Source organism: Anas acuta, chromosome 6 (genome assembly GCF_963932015.1).
Source record: "Anas acuta chromosome 6, bAnaAcu1.1, whole genome shotgun sequence".
Lineage (NCBI taxonomy): Eukaryota > Metazoa > Chordata > Aves > Anseriformes > Anatidae > Anas > Anas acuta.
In genome coordinates, this window is record NC_088984.1 from 1550056 (window position 1) to 1574478 (window position 24423).

A 24423-nucleotide genomic window follows, 5' to 3' on the forward strand; every position below is an offset into this window, starting at 1 on the left:
CTGAAGGAATCCCAATGTTTACTCCAAAAGTAATAAGAGTTTAAAAGCAAGCTTACAGGTAAGTACATTTCACAAATGAAAAAGGAATCACAGAACATCAACTCTTTTTATAGGTCGAATGCCTTCTGTTTAAAAAAGGATATAAAAAAGGAACTTAATATAATTACTTTTTTTTTTTCTACCACATATCACACATTTTATATTGTTTTTGCTGAAAAAACATACAAGACTCAGCCTTCATTACAGCAAAAGGTCAGATACTAAGATATCTGAAAATAAAACAAAGTACTTCAGATCCTGGTATTTTCTCTGTTTGAAGTGGAAAAATAATTTAGAAAGTACAGAGAATAATATGGGGCCAAATAATTAAAAGACGTATCTATGACCTTCAAAGATATCTTAGACTTGGCACTTACCCCTCAGAGCAGGCAGCAGAGACCTCTCTTTCTTGTCATCACATTTATTACATTCACTGAAGTATAAAAGCAAAAAGACGTCCACAAGTACCCACATGAGAGAAGTGGCTAGAACCACCTTGCAGTAAACAAATCTCCTCATTGCTTTACTTTGTCGCTAGCTAAATTGCTAAAGAAAGACTGCAGTTGCTGAGATGTATCAACTCCCACAGTTAAAATCCAACGGGAAAGCAGAGACAGGCATCCCGCTGCAATTAAAAGAAAAAAAGGTCATGTTTAGCTAACAAGTACACACAACCTGAATTGCAAAAAACACATACATCTTAACGCTGCATTTTTATATCAAGTATTTGTTTCTTTCCCTATATGCAGGTACTTTCTGTTTTCCAACACAAGCTAAAGCCTTTCTACCATCTCCCCATGAATAGCAACCTTTTAAACTCGCATACTGCAAGGGTAGTCTCCATAGATGCCTGCATTTAGAAGCACAATACTTTAATCATTCTAATGATATAAATAATCATTCTAATGCAATGTAACAAATTTTAATAAAGAGCACACAAAAGGCCAAAGTAGTGCTAATAGATTGTGCTAACCAATATTCATCATTTTGCTGAACGTTAGACATTAACACAAAGAACAGAAGTTTCCTTTTTCCTCAAAGGAAGAGTTTATAATGCTACTTTAAATAAGTTCTCTGAAGACTAGAAGCACTTTTTTTTCAAATCTTGCATATAAAAAAAATTGCACACAGCCTTACCACCAAACATACCTGCAAGAGAATACAGCACTTCCCCATCTACATGTTTAGGCTCTTGTATGAAATTTGGACAACAAAAGCTAAGTGTGAGGGTCTCCATATCTAGTCTCTAATTTACGAAGCTATGTTGAGAGCATATTTAAACGCCGTACTCTTACCATTATAAACTGCATTCCATGTCAGAAGTGGGAGCTTTTCTTCAGCTGTGTTCCCAAAGCACTGCCTCAGCACCGAGCCACTGGATACCCTTCCAAGTGCCTGTAAAACACAAACAGAAGGCATCCTTACCACCTGCCTGCCTTTTCTAGAATAGAAACAAGTTGCTTATAAAGAAAACTCTCATAAGTTTTATCTGCATTTTAACCTATCTTAACAAAACTTCATTTTGTCCACAACACTCCTCTATCTTAGTTTGGGGGGGAGGGAGGGGGATAATTATAACAAACTCAGTTTCTCCATCCAGCTGTACCCCAAGGGGCAGATCACCTGGTTTAACAACTCGCTCCTGGCTCAGCTTTGCTTCCTTTGCCATGTTACACATGGTGAATCCCACATTTACCTATGGTGAATTGGTGTCTGTCCCTTCCAGAGCCACAGACACCTGCCGCACACGGGGAGATGCAAGAGGATCCCAGACACCTCACCAATTCTCTCTCCTGTTCAACGCGTGAAGAACAGTGCTAAGGGAGCTTCCCTAAGGGGTCATTTTCATTTTAAACGGTTCCAAAATATTTTATAAGAAGTTTAAATTACATTTTAGTTGCAATTCATTTGAACAAATGAGATGGAAGAGAGTGAACAATATAGTTTTTCAAATTATTCTTTGAGTGCTATTTTACTATGTAATAGTCAATAAAGTTTTTCATCTGTCTTAAATGTAAATGCAACCAATAGCTCTTTTCCTCACCGAAATGATTCACAGCCAGTTGATTTGAAATTTCAAGGGCTCTGGAATACTTGGTTTAGGTTAGCACAATTCACTTTCCCGCTAGCCAACAGGAACAGTTTAATGGCAGGAAGAAAATGACAAAGAAAAAAACAAATTAACACTGATCTTTATTAGAAGAAAAGAGGAGAAAATAGCAGAAGTGTTAACCCTCCCCACGCAGCCTGCATCACCATGGTGGCTGTAATTGGCTTTTGTAGCCTTGAGTAGAATAGTTACTTGTTCGGCACCAGCTGAGATACAAAGGCACTTCCTCCCCAGGCACTTAATAATACAGAAGAAATTTTTTCTTCATCAATTCTTGTTTTAATATAACTGAGTAAACCTCAGAAGTATAGCAGCCATAGAGAGATGATTGGAAAAATCTCCTGTTCCCAGCGCTGCGTGGTTTTTAAACAAATCATCTGTACAAGAGCCACTGCAGCACTGCTAGCCGTGCAGGTTTCAGGGGCTCGAATAAAGGCAGCACAACAAGCTATTGTATTGTTAACAGCAGTGACAGCAATTTTTTTAAAACAATTAATGTTTTGATTAAACGGTCCTCAAATTTCTTCAAAAAAATGTAAACTTGCATTGACCTTGAGGCGCAGTGAAGGCAGGGTAACTCCGTCCCGACACCTGGCTGCGGGGTGGCCTCTGTCCTCACCTGCCAACCATTAACCCGGCCAAAAATTGCTCTGATAAGAAGTGAGGATTACCAGAGGCACAGAACCAAGCCTTCTGCTCCTCGTGCCCTATAAATACTGGTTTTTGGGAAGACATTAAGTGGAGATTTCACCGCCCACAGAAAGCCACCCACAGCTCCTTTGGCTCAGCAGTCCGTGCCGTCCCAGTCACCTGCACCCCCAGGAGGCCTGACCATGGGCCAACCCCGCACACGAGGCCGATGTTTTGGACCTCGAACTCAGCAGCTGGGCCTTGGGGCAGGAGGGAGCCCCCAGATCATCCCCCCAGGTGCAGGAGGATGCAGCCCAAGCGGTGGGAAGGGGGCTGCCTGCTCTCCCCGAGGCCTCCTAGCACCAGCCGCATCCCGCAGCCGGCAGGGCCAAGTGGCCACCCCACTCCCTGGAGGGCCCAGCCAGCACCAAGCCCATTATTATTATTATTTTAAGAAAATGTATTTAAAAAAACCTATTTGTATTGAATTCCAAGCGGATACATATGAATGGGCAGGTTACACTAATGGAATCATTTTTCAATTCAACACTGGAGTTGAACTAGAAAAAAATATACATAGTTGCAGGCAAAATTACTTGTTTTTAATAAAATGTAAGTTTGTAACTGGAATATATTTACATTTAGCTCTGTTTCAGGATGGATGTTTCTCCCCCTCACCTGCACCTCACGCTGGGGCAGCAGTTTGATGATTGTTTTGACCAGCTGAGATGGCTTTTCTGAAAAGTAGTGGAAGGAAAATATTTACCTAGCCCTAGGTTTGCACAGAGGAGCGATGTTTTTCCTTCTGCAATCTAAAGGCAACAAAATGCAATAAATAAATAAATAAAACGTGAAGCCCAGACCACTCACACTGGTGTCTTGGGACACTTCTGTAAAACACTGGGCATGAACAGGGCAAGGGAAGTTCAGGCACCCAAGGTGGGGAAACCGTGAAACCAGCATGCCGTTATGGGGCAATAGGAGGCAGGTCCCCAAATGTGCACGCAGCAGGGCCTCCGAAAAGTGGGTTCCTTCCAGAACCCCATCCAGGGGACGCCTGGCACCCTCCTGGCAAGTTGGGTACCCTCAGCCAGCACAGCTCACCAGGTCGGAGGCACCTCTCAGCACCACCTCCACCATCTCAGCCATCCTTATGGCCCACGGCCCCTCCTCCAGAAGCAATGAAGCTCTCCAAATAATATCCAGGTTTTGTTTGTTTGTTTTTTACTAAAATACAGAGCAACAGGATTTCAGGAGAAAGAGGAAGGTGAACGCGCTGGGCTTTTCAGCTGCCACTTTAAGAATAAAGCGGATTTAAAAGCAGTATGTAGCAGCAACAAAGCGAGGGAAATCCCTGCCCCAAAAAAACTGCAGTTTGGCAGTGCTGTAAGCAATAAAAACAGGGCTTTAAAATAGCAAACAGTATGCAAATTGAGAAGTCACATGCATTGCCAGGCTTTCCTAAAACCGCCACGACAAAGCGCTGCGGTAAGGGGATGTTATGCAGGTTGCAAAGTCAGGCTCTGAGAAGCCGGCAGAATTAAAGGCAATTTGTGGGGTTGTGGCTCTGCCCCTTGTGCACTGAGGAGTCCCCTCGGCAGAGCCCACCCGGCACACACAGCAGACCCCGTGTGGGGAACGAAGCGGTGCCTCAGCGTTTCCTCCCGCACGGCACCGCACAGCCCCGTGCCCCATTTATTTTGGGCAACTGAGCCACTCAGAACGGGGAACATTTAATTTCCTCGGGGACTCCCAGCTACGGCATTCATCACTTCCCCATGCAGGTGCCTAAGCAGCTTTTAATTTAGTTCCACGCTATTTTTGCAAGATTTTAAAAAAATAACGAAAACCAACCCTCTCTTTAGAAAAAAAGGGGAGCATTCCCAGGGCCAGGACTTTGAGGAGCCCCCCCCCAGCTCTGCTCCCTCTGCTCACCCCCTCCACAGCTGGACACGCAGCCCACGCCAGCGCACTGACTACACCCACAGCTGGCTCTTGAGCCAGTAATTTTCCTGCCGATGATAAAAGGTGACCGGCCCCGTGGTCTCTTCTGGGGGGCTCCCTCCATGGCCGTGCCATGGCAGCACTTTGCAGCACTGCATGGACACCTTTTGCAGCACTGGAAGCAGCTTTTTGTAACACGCCCGTTGCTTATCTTGATCTGGGCACCTTTCACAAGCATCCTTCTATTTCACAGCCCGATGGTTTCCTCTGACTGCTTTTTGTTTTCACACTCCATCAGCATGATTTGCAGTGATTTCAGGCTCAGATGTGGACTTCAGACACTAATTGTGGCAACACAGCAGTGGGACTAAGAGCAAGTCCGAGGCAGCAGCCCTTCAAGGACTGCATGCAAAAATTGTTCTATTCAGAAAAATATTAATGGAGCTTTATCCCCGGACATTTTCAAAGGGCCAGCAACTGTAAATCAGTGCGAGCACATCCTTGAATGGCCCCTTAATCTACCGCCACTCTTACAGCTGCATATGAATTAACTGTCCTAATCCTTGGGCAAGACAGAAACAAACTGCTTACAGAAGCTCCTCCGAAGAAAAGCAGAAGAATCGCCCAATTTATCACTCAGCACTTGTAACTGTGCTTTTCCTGTTAGGCTGGTGGAGTCCTGGAGTCCATCTACACTCTGGGTGTATCCTGGAATTGGGATTACACCTCACAAATCAGTATCAGAACTACTCCAACCTCAGCCTGATCTCCCAGCCCTGGAGCCTCCCACCTGTGCAAAGCCCCCGTTAGCCACCCAGGCTCCCAACAACACCTACACTGCCCAATGATTTCTGAACCAACTTTTAGATGCTTAGCTAAGAAAGGATGCAAACTGGAAGTTAGTACTACCGTGAAAGCCGCTGTTTGGTTCTGAAACAACCCCTCAAGGTATGAAATCAGAAATGGCGACAAATGACATTTTTCCAAATCATCCAGAGCCTGGTGAAACCACAGCCAAACCTGCCACGTGCCCTAGGATCATGTTCTGGGCACAAAGGGGACCCTGAGCACCCCCCCTTCACCAGATACAGCCCCATCTGTGCCAGGCTGGCAGCGAGGGGAGCCCTGGGCAGCACCAAGGGGAACAACGAAGCACCCCAAAATCCCACTGCCACCTCACGGGGATAGAAGAGGGAGGCCTGCTTCCACCTCCAGGTTGGCAGGCACCTGAGTTTCACCACACACAAGGAAAGCTTCAACGGGCACGACACCGAGAGCAGCAGAGGCACAGGCAGAGTGAAGAGCCCCCAGCGGTACCCGCAGCAATTTGCCTTCTCGAGGGAGCAGGGGCAGAGCTGTGCCTCTGCACCACGTCCCCATCCTTGCTGCTGCCATAAGCAGCACGTGTTACAGATGCAGTGCCTTGCAGCTGCAAAGCGAAATCAGAAATGCCTGTTGCTGACAACCTGCTGCTTGTCTGGGTGTTTGATAGCATAGATTTCATTAAGCATGGTTGTATAAAGCTACACGTTCCCATATAGACTGCATCCCCAGTAGCTGTGCACAGCATCATACTACCAGCAGAATCCCTCCTACTCTCTTCCTTTACATCCCCCTAAACTGAGGATAGTGAGGGGGAAAACATGATATTGGGGGCATGGGGGACAGAAAACGGCCTGGCTGGCCTCTGGGGGTACACATCAGTGACTGCGTACACCCTTCAGGTCCCAGGTGCTTCAGAAAGATGAGCAAGCGGATGGAGTTACAGTATGTAACGATTCGGGTGGTAATTTCCTGCCTTTCCATTATTTAAGTGAGGCACACTGCATTTTCCAGTGAATCTATTATCTGTCACACAGACCATTCTTTTAACATATGCAACTTTACTGCCTCAGTCAGCACTGAAACTTACTCTGTTTGACATCTCTATATGTTAGCAAGCAGCTCAATTCACAGCCTTTCGAACGCTCCTCTCATACCTACTGAAAGAATTTGGGCTAGAGGCTAAGAAACAGAAAGCTGAGATGCCCACAGCTGCTGTTGTGATACTGATCACGAGAGCACGGTACATGAGACTAGCAGACCACTGTATGAACTGGGTAATCCAGACACATTAAGTCACTGCTGTGGACAAAGCCTTGCTATGATGCAACATTCGGCACTCAGATGATGGCCATATTAACCAAAACTCAGTCTGTGATAGCAGCAGAATGATCTTTAAAGTTAAATCTACTCAGTAGTGAAGGCGTCCATAAAGCCTCCGGGAAAGCCACGTTTCAACCTTCCAAAGCTGATCTACGGCACACCGCTGCTCTACCAGAGCCGTTTGCATCTGGCTTCTGCAAAAGGCAGGTAGGTCAGCTGAAGAGTACTCAGAAAGAAGTTTGCTGGAGGAAATTCTCCAGCAGGAGTGATCACAAATGTCCTCTACACCTAAGGAGAGCAGGCCAGAGTCCACTTGGTCTGAAATCTGGAGTTTTCAGTCCTCATCCAAAACCAAAGAGTGAGCGTGATGCTTCCCGTAGCTCTCCTGTGATTCACTGAAGCTGCAGGAGGAGAGACAGGCAACAACAACATTTAAGCAGGGGTAGCAGAAAGATTTGGCACTACTATTTTTGTCAACCTCTGCTGCAGAATCAGAGTGCAACGTAGGCAGTACTGCACCAAATGGCAACCGGCCAGCGTGGAGGGACAGACTCTATCTACACAGACCTGCAGCCGTGCGTGCTAGGACCACGGCGTCACAAAGCAAGATCTAACAAGTCCACTGCTTAAGTTTCGATGCCATATGTGCTACATTGCATTATAAATTAAATTTATCAGAGTTGGTACATGAGTAATTATCTTTTAAAATGAAGAGGCAAGCTTGCTTTAAAAAATAATAAGGATTGCCACCCTATTTTTCCAAGACATACCTTAATTTTAAATAAATAAATTTAAAACAAATTTCACCTACAAAAAAAAGCTGACTTAACATCGATTAAACCAAACCTAAATACATACCATACTCTCCAAAAAAAGCGTGAATCATCATCAAATACCACAAGCAGTTTATTAATTCCTCTATAGTTACCTGGAGAACTTCCACTATTCAAACTGTCAATCCCTGAGATCGATACAGGAAGCTCCTTCACATTCAGTAAGGAAAAAAAAAAATCTGGTGCATCTAGTGGAGCTATCAAGTGTTTTGTGCCTTAAGAATTAGCTTCTCCCCCTCGCTCCTCTCCTGAAATAGGCAGCTTGACATTTAAAAATAGACCTATTCTTCATTTTAAAAAGCATTTCCATGACTCTGAAATTAAAGTGGAAAAGGCTTATTAATTCATCTAACCAAACTTCTTTGTAATAAGTCTACTCTATTTCACGCTGCTTTGTTCCAGCCGGAGTTGAGCAATATGCCTGGCACCAGTTTTTCACAGAATCAATACCTCAAAGCAACACATGTCTTGGATCCCCAATATCTAGACATTAAAAAAAAAAAAAAAAAAAAAAAAAAAGCTTTTTGTGTTCAGAGCAACCTCTCTGTAAGCCACGTTGCCTGTAAAGGATGTCGAATTTGTAAATAATTCCCTTGCCTTCAGCCCATGCCTTCACACACTGGCCTTGTACTACAGCAGACTGTTTCTACAGACCTGTTAGCAAGAAGTAGAAAAATGTAAACCCAACTAAAATACCAATCCTAAAAGAATACGGGGATAAACTCAATACCCAAGTATCAGAAGCCAACCCCAGGTGCTATAACAGATTGGAAATGCCAAGTCCCCCTCCAGTCCTTCCCCTCCTGCTTCCCCCGAGGTGCAGCCATCCAGTGAGAGCCATAAACACGCGAGCAGCCTTCGGTCACCAGCCTGCAGGGCTTCTCCTCGCCTTGGCGAAGGTGATGGAGCTGGAGGTGATGCCTCCCCAACCCACTCCCCAAGCTACCCCACTGCCCCAGCAGGAGACAGGCACGGTGACCCTGCAGGCTGCTGTGCGACCTTGTCACAGCTAAGGGACACGGGAGCCAAAACGTTGGAGCAAGGCAGACACCAACCAGGGAAAGGCTTTGTGCCAAGCACCCACGGAAGAACACAGCCCAAGCACCCGAGGATCTCCTGACACACGTGTGGCTTGCCGGCACCGATGCCATGTGTCCTGTGAGATGTGGAACCGGCTGCCCTGGCAGCAACAATCCAGGCTGGCACATTCATCATCAACATCAGAGCAAGACTGAAAGAACAGCTAAACACTTGAGTTGCACCAAACCCATTCGATGGACAAATATTTCTGCGAGTAAAGACAGAACTACAAGCCCAAAACTTTAAGGAGCTGAAACTAGTGTCACTTAAAAAAACACCAACCAACAGAAAACCTACCAGGGCAGTGACCGAGGGATGCCTGGTGCCTGCATGCAGACACCCGCACACAGCGCTCGGCAGCGGCCGCCGACTCGACCCAGAAGATCAGCCGAGCAGACAGCGGTGGTAAGATCCCTGCTCACATGAACCTGGAGGATGTACCTGCCAAGGAACATTTGCAGCTGCACCAGCTGGAAGCGTGATTTTCCCTGCTTTGTGACGAGAATGGCCCAGCTGTGCCTTTTTCTACGTACCTGAGCCAAAGAAACCCCTTTAAAATGCTGAGAAATCCAAACTCTCTCACTGCTTCCAATCCCACAAAACAGCCTCAAAATAGCAAAGTTTGTGACTACTAAAAAGGCCGTTTTTGACAACCTAGATATTTCACATCATACTCACTCTGACTTGAAATTAAATCATCAAGAAGTAGTTGAATACATACTAGTTCTTTCTTAATCTCCAAGTTTCTGAAGAAAAACAGGCATGCCAAGAGCACACAGATCTCACTATGCCATATATAATTTGTACTCAGTATTTCCTATGTTCAGAAAAGTGACTCTCACAGATTTTCAGGAAAATTATTTTCTTGAATGCATCTGCTAACGTCACAAAAACGCTAGAATCGTTACTTACCTTACGCAGAAGAATACGACAGGGTTTCCGAGTTCCTTATTTCCAAGCATTTCTGCTGTTCTTCCTCGGCCTTAATTTTTGCCATCTGACAGAGGCGTCAGGTAGCGCTCTGCTATATTTTGCCTCAACCCAAAGCGACCGTGCTTAACGCTAGGAGGAAAGTAACACAGTCTGACTCTCAAATATAAAGCGCTCGTGAGCTTTGCCACAGTTGGTAAGGGATGCTTCTACAACTTATTCTCCCCCCTTAATCGGGTTCTTGGGGTATGGGTGGTGGGAACAGCTACCTCTTTTCTTCCTAAATGCTTAGGGAATCCTTTTGGTGTTTTGGGGGGAGTTAAGAGCCATAAAGCCCTGCATGGGCTGGGGATATGTCGCCGTCCCCTTCATTCTTCATTTGTGCCGGGAAGGTGAAGCTGTTTATGCTCGTATTTTCTTACGGCTTGCCGGCAGTGGAAGAGGAGGCTGCGAGCTGTGAGCCTGGCTTTCCCCCAAAGCTCTCGGCACCGCTCACGCCAACACCAGCCGCACTCAGGAGCTGTGAGCTGGATCCTCACAGCCCTGCTCCTTCAGGAACCGCTCCCAAACCTCACTGAGGCGATCCCAGGGGAAGCCAAATTCACCCTGTTACGCTCTCGGTTTAAAGCTAGCCCTAACTGCTTGTAATGAAAAAAAATCCTACGGCAGCTGTAGCCACGAGCCTAACTAAAGCTCTGTGTGAGGTGCCAGCTCGGCAGTTCATTGCAATTAAAAGCACCCTCGTTAGCCCCTGCACCTGGCTTTAGGGACCACCGCAGCGGCAATCGGGCGCTGTTAGCCCTGGGCAGCGCTCAGGGAAATGTTAAACTCCGTTTGAAGACCCAGCACAAGATTTAAGGCCTCGTCTCCCTCCCCAAAATGTGGGAGCCACCGAGCAGCGCAAATACATAACCCTCGCTGTGCCCGGCGTAAACCCCAGCGCGTCTCATCCCTCCCCTCGCCGAACTTCAGGATGCTGAGGGAGAAGCCGTGCCCATCCCATCCCCGTCCCCTTCCCCATCCCCGTCCCCATCCCATCCCCATCCCGCCCCGCTCACCCGCGCTCAGCTCCAGCAGCGCCGCCGCCCTCCTCCTCCGCATGGCGCCGGCAGCGGAGCGCCGCCAGCAGCGGCCCCGGAGCGCGGCCGGGGCTGCCCGGGGCTGGGCTGGGCTGGGCTGGGCTGGGCCGGGCTCCGCCACCGCCTCCTCCTCGCCATGGCGCCGCCCTACGGCTGCGGCAGCGCCCGGCTCCCGCGATACTTGGCCCGGCCAGGCCCGGCAGAGCCTCCCCGAGCCCCACGGAGCTCCTCGGTTGTGGTGCTGAGGTGTTAACGGGGCCGAGTGTTTGTCCCGAGGGCTGAGGGGGCCGCTGCTGCTGCCCTGAGGTGTTCCTCAGCGCCTCATGGGGAGCCTGGCTGCTCGCTGCTCCTCACGGAGGCACTGAGCTAGTGGAACCAAATCTCCCTTTTATTGTTTTTATTACGTTATTAACGCTCACTGGCAGTCTTGTGCCTGCTGTCTGCAATCCCCAGTGTGTGGGGAAGGCTAAACGATGGTGCTCCTGCCTCCTGTCCCAGCCCCAGCTGCCAGACCCCGCAGCAAGGTTCAGCTGCGCTTCAAAACCTTGTGTTTCTTCATTGAGAAAAATATATATATCAATTATTGTTGAAACACATTCCCTGAAGTAGATCTATGTCACTGTTGTGGCAAAATTCAAAGAGTTTCTGCCACCTCACCCCTCTGCCTACTGATGCAGTGTTTTCTCACACCCTCACCCACAGATCTCGGGGCCCTACCTCTTGTGTCAGCAGTGTCGGCGTGTTTTCTGCTTTGGCTGAAGTACTGTTGCTTTCGTAAGAAAATCTCACTCATTAGAAAAGATAAAACCAGCCCCTCCTGCTTACATTAACGGGGAGGTAAGGGTTGCACATAGACACTCTCCGTGGGTGGAGGGTAAGGGCTCCAGGAAGCTCTGGGTTTTGGCAGTGGGTTGGTGGCAGTGCCTCCTCCATCCTCCTACCTGTGCACCATCAGGGTCAGCAGCACCACAGCAAGGTGAAAAAGTCTCGACTTGAAAGTTTCTAGTCAGTTGCATAACATCTTTCCTGACACCGAGGGCTGACTGCGTAGACTGGCTGCTTTGTATGAGGATGAGAAGCCTCTTAACACTTTGTGCTTCTTGCGCTCAGAACAAAATAATAGAAGCGTTTTTCAGTATGTTCCAAAATAACATTTAAATAAATAGCTTGATGGTCTTTGTTTCTCTTCTCAAAACATGCAGAAGGATTGCTCGGAGTTTTTTAACATCTCTATGGAGGTACAAAGTCAGTTCAGCATTTGTGATACAGAGCCTCTAAAGTATTAAATTATTCCTAATATAGACTTAGTATAACAAAGTAGACAACTTCGTCTAGTGGTTAGAGCACAAGACTTGATATCCGTGGTTCTGTGCTTCTCTGAGGCTGAGCAAGTCAATTCCTCTGCATTGCAGCTTTCTTATCTCTAACCTCACATGGGTGTAGTAAGCATTAATTGCTTTCCGTAAAGTATGCTGAGATGCAGAAATGCATGTTGCCTGTGTAAGTGCAAAGTATTCTCTGTTCATTTTTAATACTAATATTAGGATGCTTGTTCCAAGTAGGAAGAAGTGAATCAATATAGTAGAAGAAAATAACCCCCACAGAGTTTGGAATCCTTCTTAGTACAGGGTCAACTGGTTAAAACAGTACTGTCCCTTAAAAGAAATAAATACAAAATAAACAACAAAATTCAGTGGCTGCATTACTCACTCCGTCCCAGCACCATGTTAGATTCTAGGCAATGCCACCTGTTTGAAAGAGCAACATAAAAATACTCCCGAGCAGTTTTGTCTCCCAGAAGGATGGTTTTCTCCACCTGACTAGTTGCCATGCGCTGTCAGAGAGCAGAAACGTTCACTTTTCACTATAATTTTCTTCTTAGTTCATATAATAGACATCTGCTGTCTTTATTCATGAAAATAGCAAATCTCCAAATGTTACTAAGATACTTTCAACAAGCTCCTGACAATGCGATGGCACGGATTTCTAAACTACTGTATAAAAGATACTTCCCATGTCAAAAAAATTTTATACTTTATTTTATCCTCCATAGTAGTGGTCATTTCATGTGCGTGTACCAAGACTTCTCCTGACTTTTGCATTGTCCACGTCCCACCTTTAAAGGCCTTGACAATTCAGATTTCAATGATGAAAGGGGATTTCAATGCAGGTGGTGCATATTGAGCAGCTCTGCTTCAGTCCTGTCAGTGGTTCTGCAGTAACCTGTCTAGTCTGTCACTCATTATTGCTTCTCTCATCCTTTAGTACATCGTGGCCAAATGCAAAGACTTCTTTCTCCAAACTTGCATTGGACAACATTATATAGCAGTACTGTCCTTTTTAGAGCAACAAATTCCTCGCAATTTAAGAATGCAAAATAAAGCCGTGGAGGTACAGGAATGAATAAAACATGCAAGATTAGGTATGCAAACTTTACATGTGTGGCTTGTGTAACAGCGTGGTGTTTACACGGAAGCATCTGTTTTATAATTTACTGTGGGTGAGCAGTATGCTGGTAACCATGACAAACAGAATCCCATTTTTGGGGAAAAAAAAAAATCCACAATACCTAATATGTAATGGCAAAGGACACACAACATAAGAATGGACATACGTGATTGAATCAAAGGCAGTGATCTGGAATGGTTGCTTGGAAAGCAGCATAAGAAATAGAGAAAACATAAAGTAGCCTAAAGGAAAGGATTACTTCTCTCAGCAATCTGTGTTTCCAGCAATTAGAAGTGTGGAGTTTCCAGTGTGGGGGCTGCATTCCGTCCATTGAATTTAACATACATTTATAGAAACTCTGTGAATTTATTTGAATATCAATTTTAATCTCTTTTGACTTCTGGTTGCAACAACAGCTTGAGCCACAGAGTTCCAAAATTAATTACACATTTTAAATAGAAGTACCTCAGCTTCTCCACATTAGTTTTATAGTGGCTGCTTAATATTCTTAATGGTGGTCTTCCATTCTAGTAGTTTGAAAAAATGGTGGATACTTCTGATACTTCTTTTTATTGTACATGTATTTGTTATCTCAGATGCTTTGGTCTTTCCTATTCTTTTATCTTCACAGGCAGTAGGAAAGTCCTGGTCTCTTCAGTTTCCCCTTATACAGAAGCTGCACCACATCTACACAGATACTCATCTTTCCCTATACTTTCTTTTTTTTCCTACTAGAACTTTTCTTTTTCCCTCCCAGAGAAAGCAGAGATACAGAACACCCCTTTGCTTTCCAGATACATGAGCAGCATCCCTGTCAGCCTGCTTACCAGTGGGTTGAGACCTGCGTAAGTTCACGTCTGCTAAGCTTGAATGAGCTGGAATTGAATAGCATTTAAATAAAACCAGCGTGTTTTCTTGGCAAGTACTTTTAAATATTGTGTTGCATTACTTAGAATGTATATATGATGTTGTGCCAAAAAATGTATCCCTAGCTCCACTGGGATATCTACCATGACCTTCTAGCCAATCTGTCATGCCAGAAGGTAACCTTTTTTTCTGGCAGGTGAGGCTGGAGAAAAAAAAAGTATGTATATTTATTTTCTGGAACAGATCCCTTTGACTTGTGCATGGTCTTACGCAGAAAGGAAAACAAAGCTGAAGGAAGAAACCAATTCATTTTCATCTGAATTTTACATCAATAATTACACAAAATATAGAAGTCTTTCCTACCACCTAATAGAAATCAAATGGGCTGATAGATAACCGACTGACAGTTATTGCATGTATACTGCCTTCAAGTGTAATTCATTTATTATTTTTAGGTAATAGCAGCCCTGTACTGTTCTACTTACTCAATTTTATTGCTTTCTCTATATTATCTTTTCAAATGCAGAACCGCAGGTAAACCAAATGTAACTATTCATCAAACCCGTGAAGTATCATTTATAATATTAAAGCAATCACAGCTAATGCATCAGTTAATCCCATACCTCCTCTGACAGAGATTTCCTTTACAACGACACAGCCTGGTTTTACCATTTGAAAAGAAATTGGATGACCTTTGAGATAAATTTTCCTGCCCTATATGAGAAGGTTGAAATACCCTTGCATTTAAATACTTCATGCCCTGTACTCTCGTTATGTCTTGAACACAAATCTTAGAGCTTTTTTAAGGCAGGATATGACACTTAGTCCACTCATCTGATATAGTAGGTGTGTGTAATGATAAATTACATACATTTGGCAGTAGTTCAGTTACTTCAGACTTCACTTTCCTCGAGACTCTTAGACAAATGTCATCTGGGCTTTGTGATTTAATTTCCTTTTTTTTTTTTTTTTTTCCCCACATCTTAGTAACTGCTGTGTCTTGCCTTCCTTATTTATAAAGGGTAAACCTCAGGCTACTACAAGTAGTCCTGTCTTTCTAGACAGGTTGTCCTGTCTTTCTTTTCATTTTACCTCTGCTTCTTTTATGTTTTTCTTGTTTGTTTAACTGAAGAATAAAATTCATTTCTCTGGTAATGGAAGGGAAGTAAGGGCATTAGCATTAATACCACTCCATGTTTTGCTTGTTATTTAAATGCTTCAGTCTGCTCCAAATTTAAACAGAAGAGTAAGATCCATAAAGCTGGGAACCATCAATAAAACCAAACCTAAACCGAGGTAGTGAATGGGAGTCTCTGTCTCTGGCTGTGGGCCCAGGAAGAATCCCAGCTCTCGGTGAACTCAGTGAAATGTGTTTCAGGTCTAGTGAGAAGCCAGTCTTGAGCACCCTGAGGTCTGCATTTACTCATTGAACCTGCCTGTGCTGGAGACGGTAAAGAGCATTTCTTCTCATGGTTCCCTTGAATGCAGCAGCCTGCTGTTGTTTGACTATGTGCATCCTGCAACTGGCCCTAAAGCCTTTACTCAATACCTGCTAGTGGCAGAAAAAATAATATTCCAAAATTGTCCACAGTTTGAGGTGAGAATGACCGAAAGGACACGGGGACTTCTGGATGCAAAGCTTTTATCAGGCAGGAAAATATTTGGGAAAACCCTTTTTGCTCTCAACTCAAAACACTGTTATCCAGATGCATCTATATTTGGCATTACAGAGAATTAATTTTGTCATCAACCTATTTCTTCATGTTTGATGAAATTTCATTTCAGAAATAAGGGATTTATAGCTTACTTTCCCTCAATGCACATTATCATTTATATAACTGACAGGTTCAGTTGTTAAAAGCAGTACATGAGTTTTTTTCCAATAAAGGGCTCACATCTTTCTGACATTTATTACAAGTTTATTACTTCTATACCCTTCTGAGTGAAGCTCTTTCATCCATTGTGGGAGTGTCTGAAGTACAGATTTTTCATTACCTGTGACTTACCATTAATTTTAGGCCAGAAGTGATTTAATTTTGACTAGTTGTTAAAAACAGAAAGGACATAAAAATACTTTAAGTCAATTAAGCTAAGAAAACTCATTTGGGAGGGGAGGGGACACTTAACTTATGATTTTTTATTTTTTTTCCAGGTGATAAGTTTTACCTTCCTAGGGTAGAGAGAAGTTTGGTTACTCATTCTCCTGATTTACTTTTGGAAACAAATCACTGCCTAGAAGACTGAGTGATCTGGTTATGTCATTACAGGATGTTTTCACTTCTCTGTCACCATTACAGTGATTATATCAACACAACTGAGTCCTTAACAGAGTGTTTAATTGAGAAGCGTCTTTGGTCCCAGAGACCAAGTAAATTAAATTCTAAGGGACATTTCTGCATCTGTGCCTATTCATCTGTGGAGGAAGAGGCAATCCCATGCCAGAGAATGGTCCCAAGCAAGTTCAATGTACTAACATGGATGAAGGCTTAAGGAGCCTTCCTCCAAGTCCTAAATTCATGGCAAAGAACCTCAAAAATCAGTGTATGGTATACCAGGTGGTATAAGGTGTACCAAGAACTGCCTCCGTCGAAGGACCACAGGGACAATCGTAGCCCCTTGGGTCACAGAACTGCACTAGTGCAATAGTTGTTCCATTATGTGGGACAGGATCTGGTCCTCTGTCAAGAAATGCATGAAATTTCCATATTTGGAGTATCTGCTTTTGATATTCGTAACGTTTTACACCATCAGAGACTTTATAAGGCTCTGTCACCTTGCAAAAGCTCAGAAACAATTTTGGTTACATCTACTATCATTTCTCTGACTTCTCTTAGTAAAACTTACATGATAAATTAAGACATTATTTTAGTAAAACTCAATTTTCCTTGACCCTCTTGTCTTCCTACAACACAATTTATTTTTCCCCTTCAAATGATCTCCTTTTTTAAAGCTAAAACTTCTGTTATTAGCGTTATCCTCTCATTTTTTTTCTTAATCTGTGCTTCCAATCTCTATCTGCATGAATTGCAAATTGTACTTCAAAATCGCACGTAGAAACAACACTGTGAACATTGGAAATCATACAGCTTTCTTATTAGAAATAGGAAGCATCTTGAATTCACACCATAAAACTGCCTTTGGGATTTCAGCACATGTTCTCTTGGAAACCTCAGAGGCATCGATCAGAGAGATTACCGTCTTTTTGGTCTCAGCTCAGAGGAAAAATAACGTTTTACCAACGCGGCTAGAGTTCTTGAAATTAAAGTAAAACAGTTTAGAAATGGCAGTCTTGAATTAGAAAACATGAAATGATAACGGGAGTTTGATCCAGCTCCGTGCAGGTCATGCCTGAGGCAGCTCGTAAGCCACAAGAGAAGTAATTCGCACAGGGGAAGGGAGGCTGGCACACCAGGGCACGTCTGAGCTGCTCCCCTGGCAGCGAACGGGGAAGTTTGTCTTCCTTTGAGGTGGCACTGGTTAGATGTAGCTCTCCGTCTAACTGTTCTCCTTTTCATTCTGCCTGTGTACTTGCATATCTGTAAGCCGTAAGGGCAAGCAGGATGGCTTTTCTTTTAAAAATCAAGATCCCCTTTCCTTTGACTGTGAGCCAAAGGGTATTCCAGATGTACAAGTGAGCTGTGGGGTGATAAATACCCACTGGGACTGGGAGGTGGTTGAAGCTGACACTGCCAGACAGCCCTGCTCTGTTGGGCCTAGCAGATTTTTTCTGAGCACCTTTTTTCAGCTGACTTTTTTCAGAGCTGACTTTCTGCAGACATCCCTGCTCGCCCAGCCCCACGCCATCAGAATCGGTCTGTTCAGGAGGTGTGAGGGTGGCTGTCCCCATTCTGCACCCCATATCCCCAGGCATGGCAGCAAGGACAGGAATTTCCTACTTGCAAGCAGGCAGGCCTGTGGCCAAACCCTGCTCAAAATGCAGCTTGACGGGAGAAAATGAAACACTGGCTGGAGCAGGCTTAGGGCTCAGCTATCCACAGCATCCCCCTGCCTTCTTTCTGGCCCAATTAATACTTAATGATTCTGTACAAAGTGATACGGCTTTAATAGGGTGGACTGAGAGAAATTTCCTTCCTGCCTCATTAGCCAGCAGTCTCGCCAGCTCTCCCGGGAATGGGAGCTGCAGGTTGAAATTCTGCAAGGCAGAGGAGGAAATTAAATCCAAATCCTCGCATCCTGTGCAGGCACCACAGCCACCGAACCGAGGCTGTGCCAGAAACACCCCTGGCACCCGCTGACCCTGCCAGAGCCGTACCACCAAGCACTAATGGCACTTGGGGCAAACTCCCCCCTGTCACCTCTATAAGCAAGTTGGTAACTGCTCAACATCGTTTTCCTAATTTCCAGACCCGTATTCATGGAGTGTGATTTGAGAAAGCTACAGCGGTATTTTAATCAGAATTATTCACCTGAAGTAGCTGTTAGATATTTATGGCGTTAACTCAGGCTTAATGGCTTTCTGCCTAGGGAAATCTTTGATTTTAATAACACATAGATCACATCCAAGTGTGACCTCATTCATATTTGGAAAGCAGTTATTCTATATACAGGGTTTTCTGGGGGTTAGTTTTGCTTCTGTCAGTAGCTGCTGCCACATTTTAAATGAGATATCACATTTTCATACGTATAATAACGGCCAACAATCTTTTTGGCTCAAAAATAAACCGCAAATGTTCTTTCTTACAAATAAATGAACAGTCATTACCCATTGTGGTGTAAACTTGGTGTCTCACAGCACATTTGCATTTACTCCATTTAAATAAAGAGGGTTTTGACCTTGGCACCTACAACAATAACAGAAATGCTACTTGTAAAAAATGAAGTGAACTGTGAAAGGAGAAACTAGATTTCCCTTTGTAAATACCCTTTCCAAATGTTTTCCCAAGGCAGAACCCAAATGTCATTTATACTGCTTGCAGAATTTCCCATGTTAAAAAAAAAAAAAAATGCATTCACATTTGGTTTAATTTTGCAAGGCATTATACGCATCCATCTGAAACCATGCCGTTCATTGAAATCTTGCTTGTGGTGGGAAAATGCCACCCACACCTTGGGAGAGCATCTGCTGTGCTGGAGCCAGCCTCCCAGTGACGTCCACGCCTGGAAGTGACTCAATTGCCTCGTTCAGTGCTGCTGTCACCACCACGCATGGCAGATCCAACCAGGCTGCTCTCCACCATCAACTTTTTCCTATCTCAGCTAGGGCTTCTAACTTCGCCAGAGGAAATGGTTTGGCTTTCTCCTGCATCTCTGTGTACCCTGGAAAGACCAATGTGGTTTTGCATGCAGTCACTCATGCTGAAGGAGCACGTAGCTAAGAATGAGTTAAATTTCAAGCATAGTGCTGTATTGTGGGTTGAAGTAAATCTGGAGTCTGCATAATAAAAGGATTAGAAGAAGTCAAGTTCTGTGACAGTGCTAATTTGGGAACAGCTGCCCAATTCTAAGCTTATTTATTTCAGACTATCTATTAGAATTATGAGTGCTCTACTGCTGAACAGTAAAACCTTCTAATTAAGTCCTTACAAAACAGGGGGCATTATCTGCAACTAAGAATCGGTTAGTTTGAGACTTTTTCTTCGTATTCATCAATTAATTAAAATCAGAGAACTGTTTCAATGTATTGACACCATTTGAAATTACTCTATGTGAACATAAAGCAGCAAATAGTTAACAATTTTTTCCTTATGAGTAATACTTTGGAGAGTTTGAAACCAGAGACTTAATACTTGCAATATCCACAGGTGTATACCTTGGGTACTTGTAACTGCTCCCATTTCCCAATTTATGTAGTTAAAATGATACAGAAACAGTATGGAGGGTAAGTGCCAGGCTGCTTTCAGCTGCCACCTCTGAGCACCAGCAAAAGCTACTCTAATTGTGGGGAATGCTTTCTCCACCGGTGTGGAGTCAAGCCAAACTTTGTAGGTTCATTGGGTTTCATGGCAAAAGAGAGCTTTGTGGAACAACCTCTTGTGCTCATTCACATCCTCCAGTCAGACTTTCTGCTGCTGGTATCATACTCTATGAAACTGAGGCCCTTTTTGTTTTCTTTTCTTTTGTTTTTATTCCAGTCGTTCCTTCTTTTTAAGATTAATCTTTTTTTTTATTTTTCACTGTCATTGCAGAATCTCAAGGGGTTTTTTCTTTCCACTGGTATCAGCACCGTCAATATTTTCCTTCCTGCAGTCATTAGACTCCCACTACAGCCAATTAATCCTGGCCATGTTCTTTTTGTTGATCAGTTCTGATTTGAAAGAATGCTGTTTGCATCTGAATTCAAAATATGATTTCCTACCACAAAGCCGTAACATCATTTATGCATTTTTAATGCTTTTTGTCAATTTGGGGAGACAGCAGAGACGTTTATACATGTAGAAACAAAATAACCCAATCCAATCTCATTACTCTGTGCTTACCAAAATAAAACTGCTAGCAAAGGCAATGCCCTCAAATGTCTCTGAATATTTAAAAGATAATTTAAAACTTCATTGCCTATAGTTTTTGCAAGCTTTTTCATCATATGCAACCTACTGTCAAATTCCTTCTTCTCCCCCCAGAAGCTGTTGATTACAAGAACATTGCACATCATGACAGAAATTTATGAAGACTTCTACAAACAAACACCATACCTTATTTTATTTTTGTGACTAACATTTCGCACCATGTCTTTAGAAATGTACTTTTTCATTTTCCAGTCTCTGAAGACTACTGGCATTTTCTCTCTTTTTTTTCTTCCTCAATGCTGCTTTGTTTTGTTTTCCCTTGCATTGTTTTATTTTGGAAAGGGAAACTTTATATCATGTATGGTACCTTTGATTTCCATATTTCATCTCTCTGATAAATAATCATCACTTGGATCATAAATTGATTTAACTAAAATTATTCCAGTACTCTTTGAATTTTGCTTGTGTTTTATTTCCCTGACCATTAAACATTTTATTTTAGCTTGGGCCCTGAAGTGGATCATCATTACAACCCCGCAGCAGGAGGGAGCATCCAGGTTTTTCTCTTTTCTTCATATTCTCATCCACATCCTTTGTGTCTGCATGAGTTGCCAATAATATCTACATTTTATTTCTGCTATCCTTGTCTAACTCTCATGACTGCATGATTTCAGAGCCAAGAAATCCTAACTCAGCCTCCACTTAAACTCATCTAATTGACAGAAGCTCTCCAGGCAGCGTAGGTGCCCCAGGAAGCTTTTAACCTGGGATCCTTACCCTCAGAGCTCGGGAGCTTGGCAGCACTCTTCCTTCTTTCTCATTTCAGGTTTGGGGCACATCGAGGAGCCATGTCAAGAAACAAACAAGACTGAATTTTTATTGAATGAGATAAGAAACAAACAAGACTGAATTCTTATTATCTGAATTAACATTATGGATTTTCTCTTGAGTTAAAAGTGCAGAGTAAGGGTTTAGAATTATATCCTGTTCTCCCACAGGCACGACCCTTAGCGTGGTACCGTTGCTGTAGATTATTTATATCGTTAGGTTCACACATTCTGTAAAAGCTACTCAGAACTGCACGTTGTTCTAGAATAGCGTATGTAGGCTTGCACCAATGAAGCTGTCACTGGGATTTCATTGTTTCTGGTGGCTCCAAAACCACTTTGAACTAACATAACAGTGCAAAAGTACATATATTAAATGTTTTAATTTTAAAATTAAATTAATTTTTAATTTTTATTTTCAGTCACTTGCGAAAGAGGATGGCAAACCTGCTTACCCTGTATAAAGACAGGAGAAGAGAAGTAAAGCAAACTGATGTCACCACATTTTTCAAGGAAGAGGAGGGTTTCAATAAAACATTTTTCAATAAAATATTCTAGACATTAAGCCTAGCAGAATCTACATTCCTGGAGACATTCTGAAAACCTCCTCAGTGTGGTATCCCTGAGCAAAACCAGTCCAAGCTAGTGGATGTCAAAACTGATAGCGAGTTACTGATGAGATAAAAAACTAGCAATAAAGGACAAACCCATAGATGTCCAGTAGAAATATGTATAATTCACTCTAAGGTGAAGACATGAGTAGATACATTCTGCTAAATGAACATAACCTGAGAATGACTTTGAAAAGGGAAAAAAAAAAAAAAAAAAAAGGGTTCTTCAGCATACTGTGTTATTGAAGGAAACCATTTTCATCTGCTGCTTTGGGTCCCTTGCTGGAAAGGAGTGAGGAGATAAAGGAGAATTAAAAATGTGTCTTAAAATGGTAATACAGTAATAGTGACTGCTGTGTTCTTTTTCACTTTTTACATAAGTTTTCCTTAAAATAATAATGATAATAATAATAATAGCTCAAAATAAAGGAAATCAACATTAACTACAGTATATGACTATTGAGTGATTTAATTTTCCCCTTGTTTACAGCTTGAACTACTACAGTACAGTTAAATAGTACTGTTCTGGACTAAGTTGAAAACAACAGTCATTAACATGATACCCTATAGTGGATTCATAATGTTGTAGCATATCCTGCTTGAGTAATAACTTTATAAGACCTCTGTTATACAAGCTTAATTCAGTCTATACTAACCAGTATCCTTACTTCCATATTCAAAGGAAAAAATAAAAGAATCTTCACATACCTTGCAACCAAGTAGCCATTTTACCAGGCAGTCCACGTGAAGCCTGAATTCTTGTAAAATGACTGAGAGCACTCACTGTGCTGTGGTACGTCTGCAACGCATGAGAGTGCCTCTCCATTGTGTGGCTCCATGCAGAAGTCCTGGCAGAAATGTGAGCATTTTAGCTTGTATAGATCCATCTGGAGCTACATCATCTCAGGAATCTCTACATCCCACTGTATCAGAAAGTACACGACCTTGCAGGAGCCTACATTGTCCTGGAAATCAATGGCTTAGGCTTCTCCATGGCTTCTGGGTTTTGTCCTTAAGTGAACTGAGTCCTACCAGCTGGATCCATGGCCTGTTCCTATCTGATCTGGGAAAATAGTAAAAGAGAAAAGACTTTTTCTTGCCAACATGGAGATAAGAAGGGCAAAACAAACAAATTATTGGGTATACAGCTTTTATTTGCTGCACTACAGATAAGGCATGCTCACCATCAGCAGGAGCTGGGCAGCTTTGTCCATCAAAGTAGCACAAAAGCAGAAAAAATAGTGGTTAAAAAAACAAGTGTTTCACGAAGACTATTGTTGCACATTATATAGAGAACTCCTGTGTAGCTAGATGTAGAGATTCACAAAAGCTAATGGTTGTTTAATGAGGTTAACGTACCTTGGCTTGCTCTGTGGGAGGCAGGGAGAGGTGGATCGGGGCGGCCGGGCTCCTGCTCGGGTGGCTCTCCTGAGCAGCCTCGTGAGCGACTGCACATTGGCTCCAGCACATATCTTGTGATGCTGAGGTTAACTTCTACCTTTAAACATCCCCCTGTAGGCACTGAGAGAGCTCTGAAGGTTGTTGCAATTAAATTGTCAGCCTGCTAAACACTGCAGTGCAGAGAAGGAGGAAAATGGCCAAATATGCACGCAGATAAACACTTTGAGGATTAAAATGAATAGATACATTGCTAGTATTGCCAGTGTTGTCAAAATACTCTTTTCATGTTTGGTATATCTCTGAAATATTAAAAAAAAAAAAAAAAAAAAAAAAAAGTTCATTTCTTATGGTTATTATATTTCAAATTTTATGAATTTAGGAATTTTAATTGGAAATGTGCTAGTGGGGCATTAGGTTAGCATGACTATCAAATAAAAATGTGAGAAATGTTACTGGTGGGGTTTTATTATGCAGTGTTAAGTTTTCACATGACTTACACAGATTAAAATAACAGAAACATAATGCCAGAAAAGCAGTGTTACTGCTATTTTCAGAGGTTTTCTTTTTCACAAATAATTTTTGTATTGGTAGTTGCTGTAATATCAAAGGAAATCAGGTTTAAGTTCTGCACAGATTAATGTGCATGCCCCAGATTTTTTGTTTCTTGGTTGGTTTTTGGGGGTGGGGGAGTGCTTCATGAAGGAGAGAAATATTATGGGGAGAAAACAGGGTGGGCAAGAGAGATTGAATGTCATGTTATTGTAGATGGATAGTAACAGCAAACGAATAAATTTAAGGACCGCGTCCTGAAGCAGCTCTGCTATTTCCTTTTGAACTGGCAGTTGAACATTTAATAGTTCCTGAAATTATCTGCAATACTTTCTTTCCTTTCTATAACTTTATTTTCCATAATATGCTTCTGAGATTTGATTGCAATTTTGTTTTCATTCTGTTTTCTCACATGCGAGCCTACTGCAAAGTACATTTTTTCAGTTTTCTTGACTTAGATTAGTTC

General features: G+C 43.0%; 1 protein-coding gene and 1 long non-coding RNA gene across 8 annotated transcripts in view; both read right to left on the reverse strand.

The window, feature by feature from the left end:
- Window positions 1-10926, reverse strand: part of GALNT13 (polypeptide N-acetylgalactosaminyltransferase 13) — a 109995-nt gene extending 99069 nt beyond the window's left edge. Inside the window, exons 1-6 of one of the 7 annotated variants that reach the window (XM_068686909.1) lie at window positions 10770-10920; window positions 9694-9843; window positions 3546-3591; window positions 2084-2164; window positions 1335-1434; window positions 417-664 (exon numbers count right to left, since the gene is read on the reverse strand). In XM_068686909.1, the coding sequence (XP_068543010.1) occupies window positions 417-558 (142 nt within the window). In that variant the 5' untranslated portion in view covers window positions 559-664; window positions 1335-1434; window positions 2084-2164; ... (1 more) ...; window positions 9694-9843; window positions 10770-10920. Of the gene's footprint in view, window positions 1-416; window positions 665-1334; window positions 1435-2083; window positions 2165-3545; window positions 3592-9693; window positions 9844-10769 lie in introns of those variants that run through there. The other 6 variants (XM_068686908.1, XM_068686912.1, XM_068686910.1 and 3 more) reach the window with 6 other exon arrangements.
- A 10879-nt stretch (window positions 10927-21805) lies between these two features.
- Window positions 21806-23662, reverse strand: LOC137858726 (uncharacterized). Its single transcript, XR_011097956.1, has 3 exons — window positions 23367-23662; window positions 22716-23070; window positions 21806-22289 (listed from the first exon to the last, which is right to left on the reverse strand). It is a non-coding gene; the product is annotated as an uncharacterized lncRNA (long non-coding RNA).
- Window positions 23663-24423: the final 761 nt, after the last annotated feature.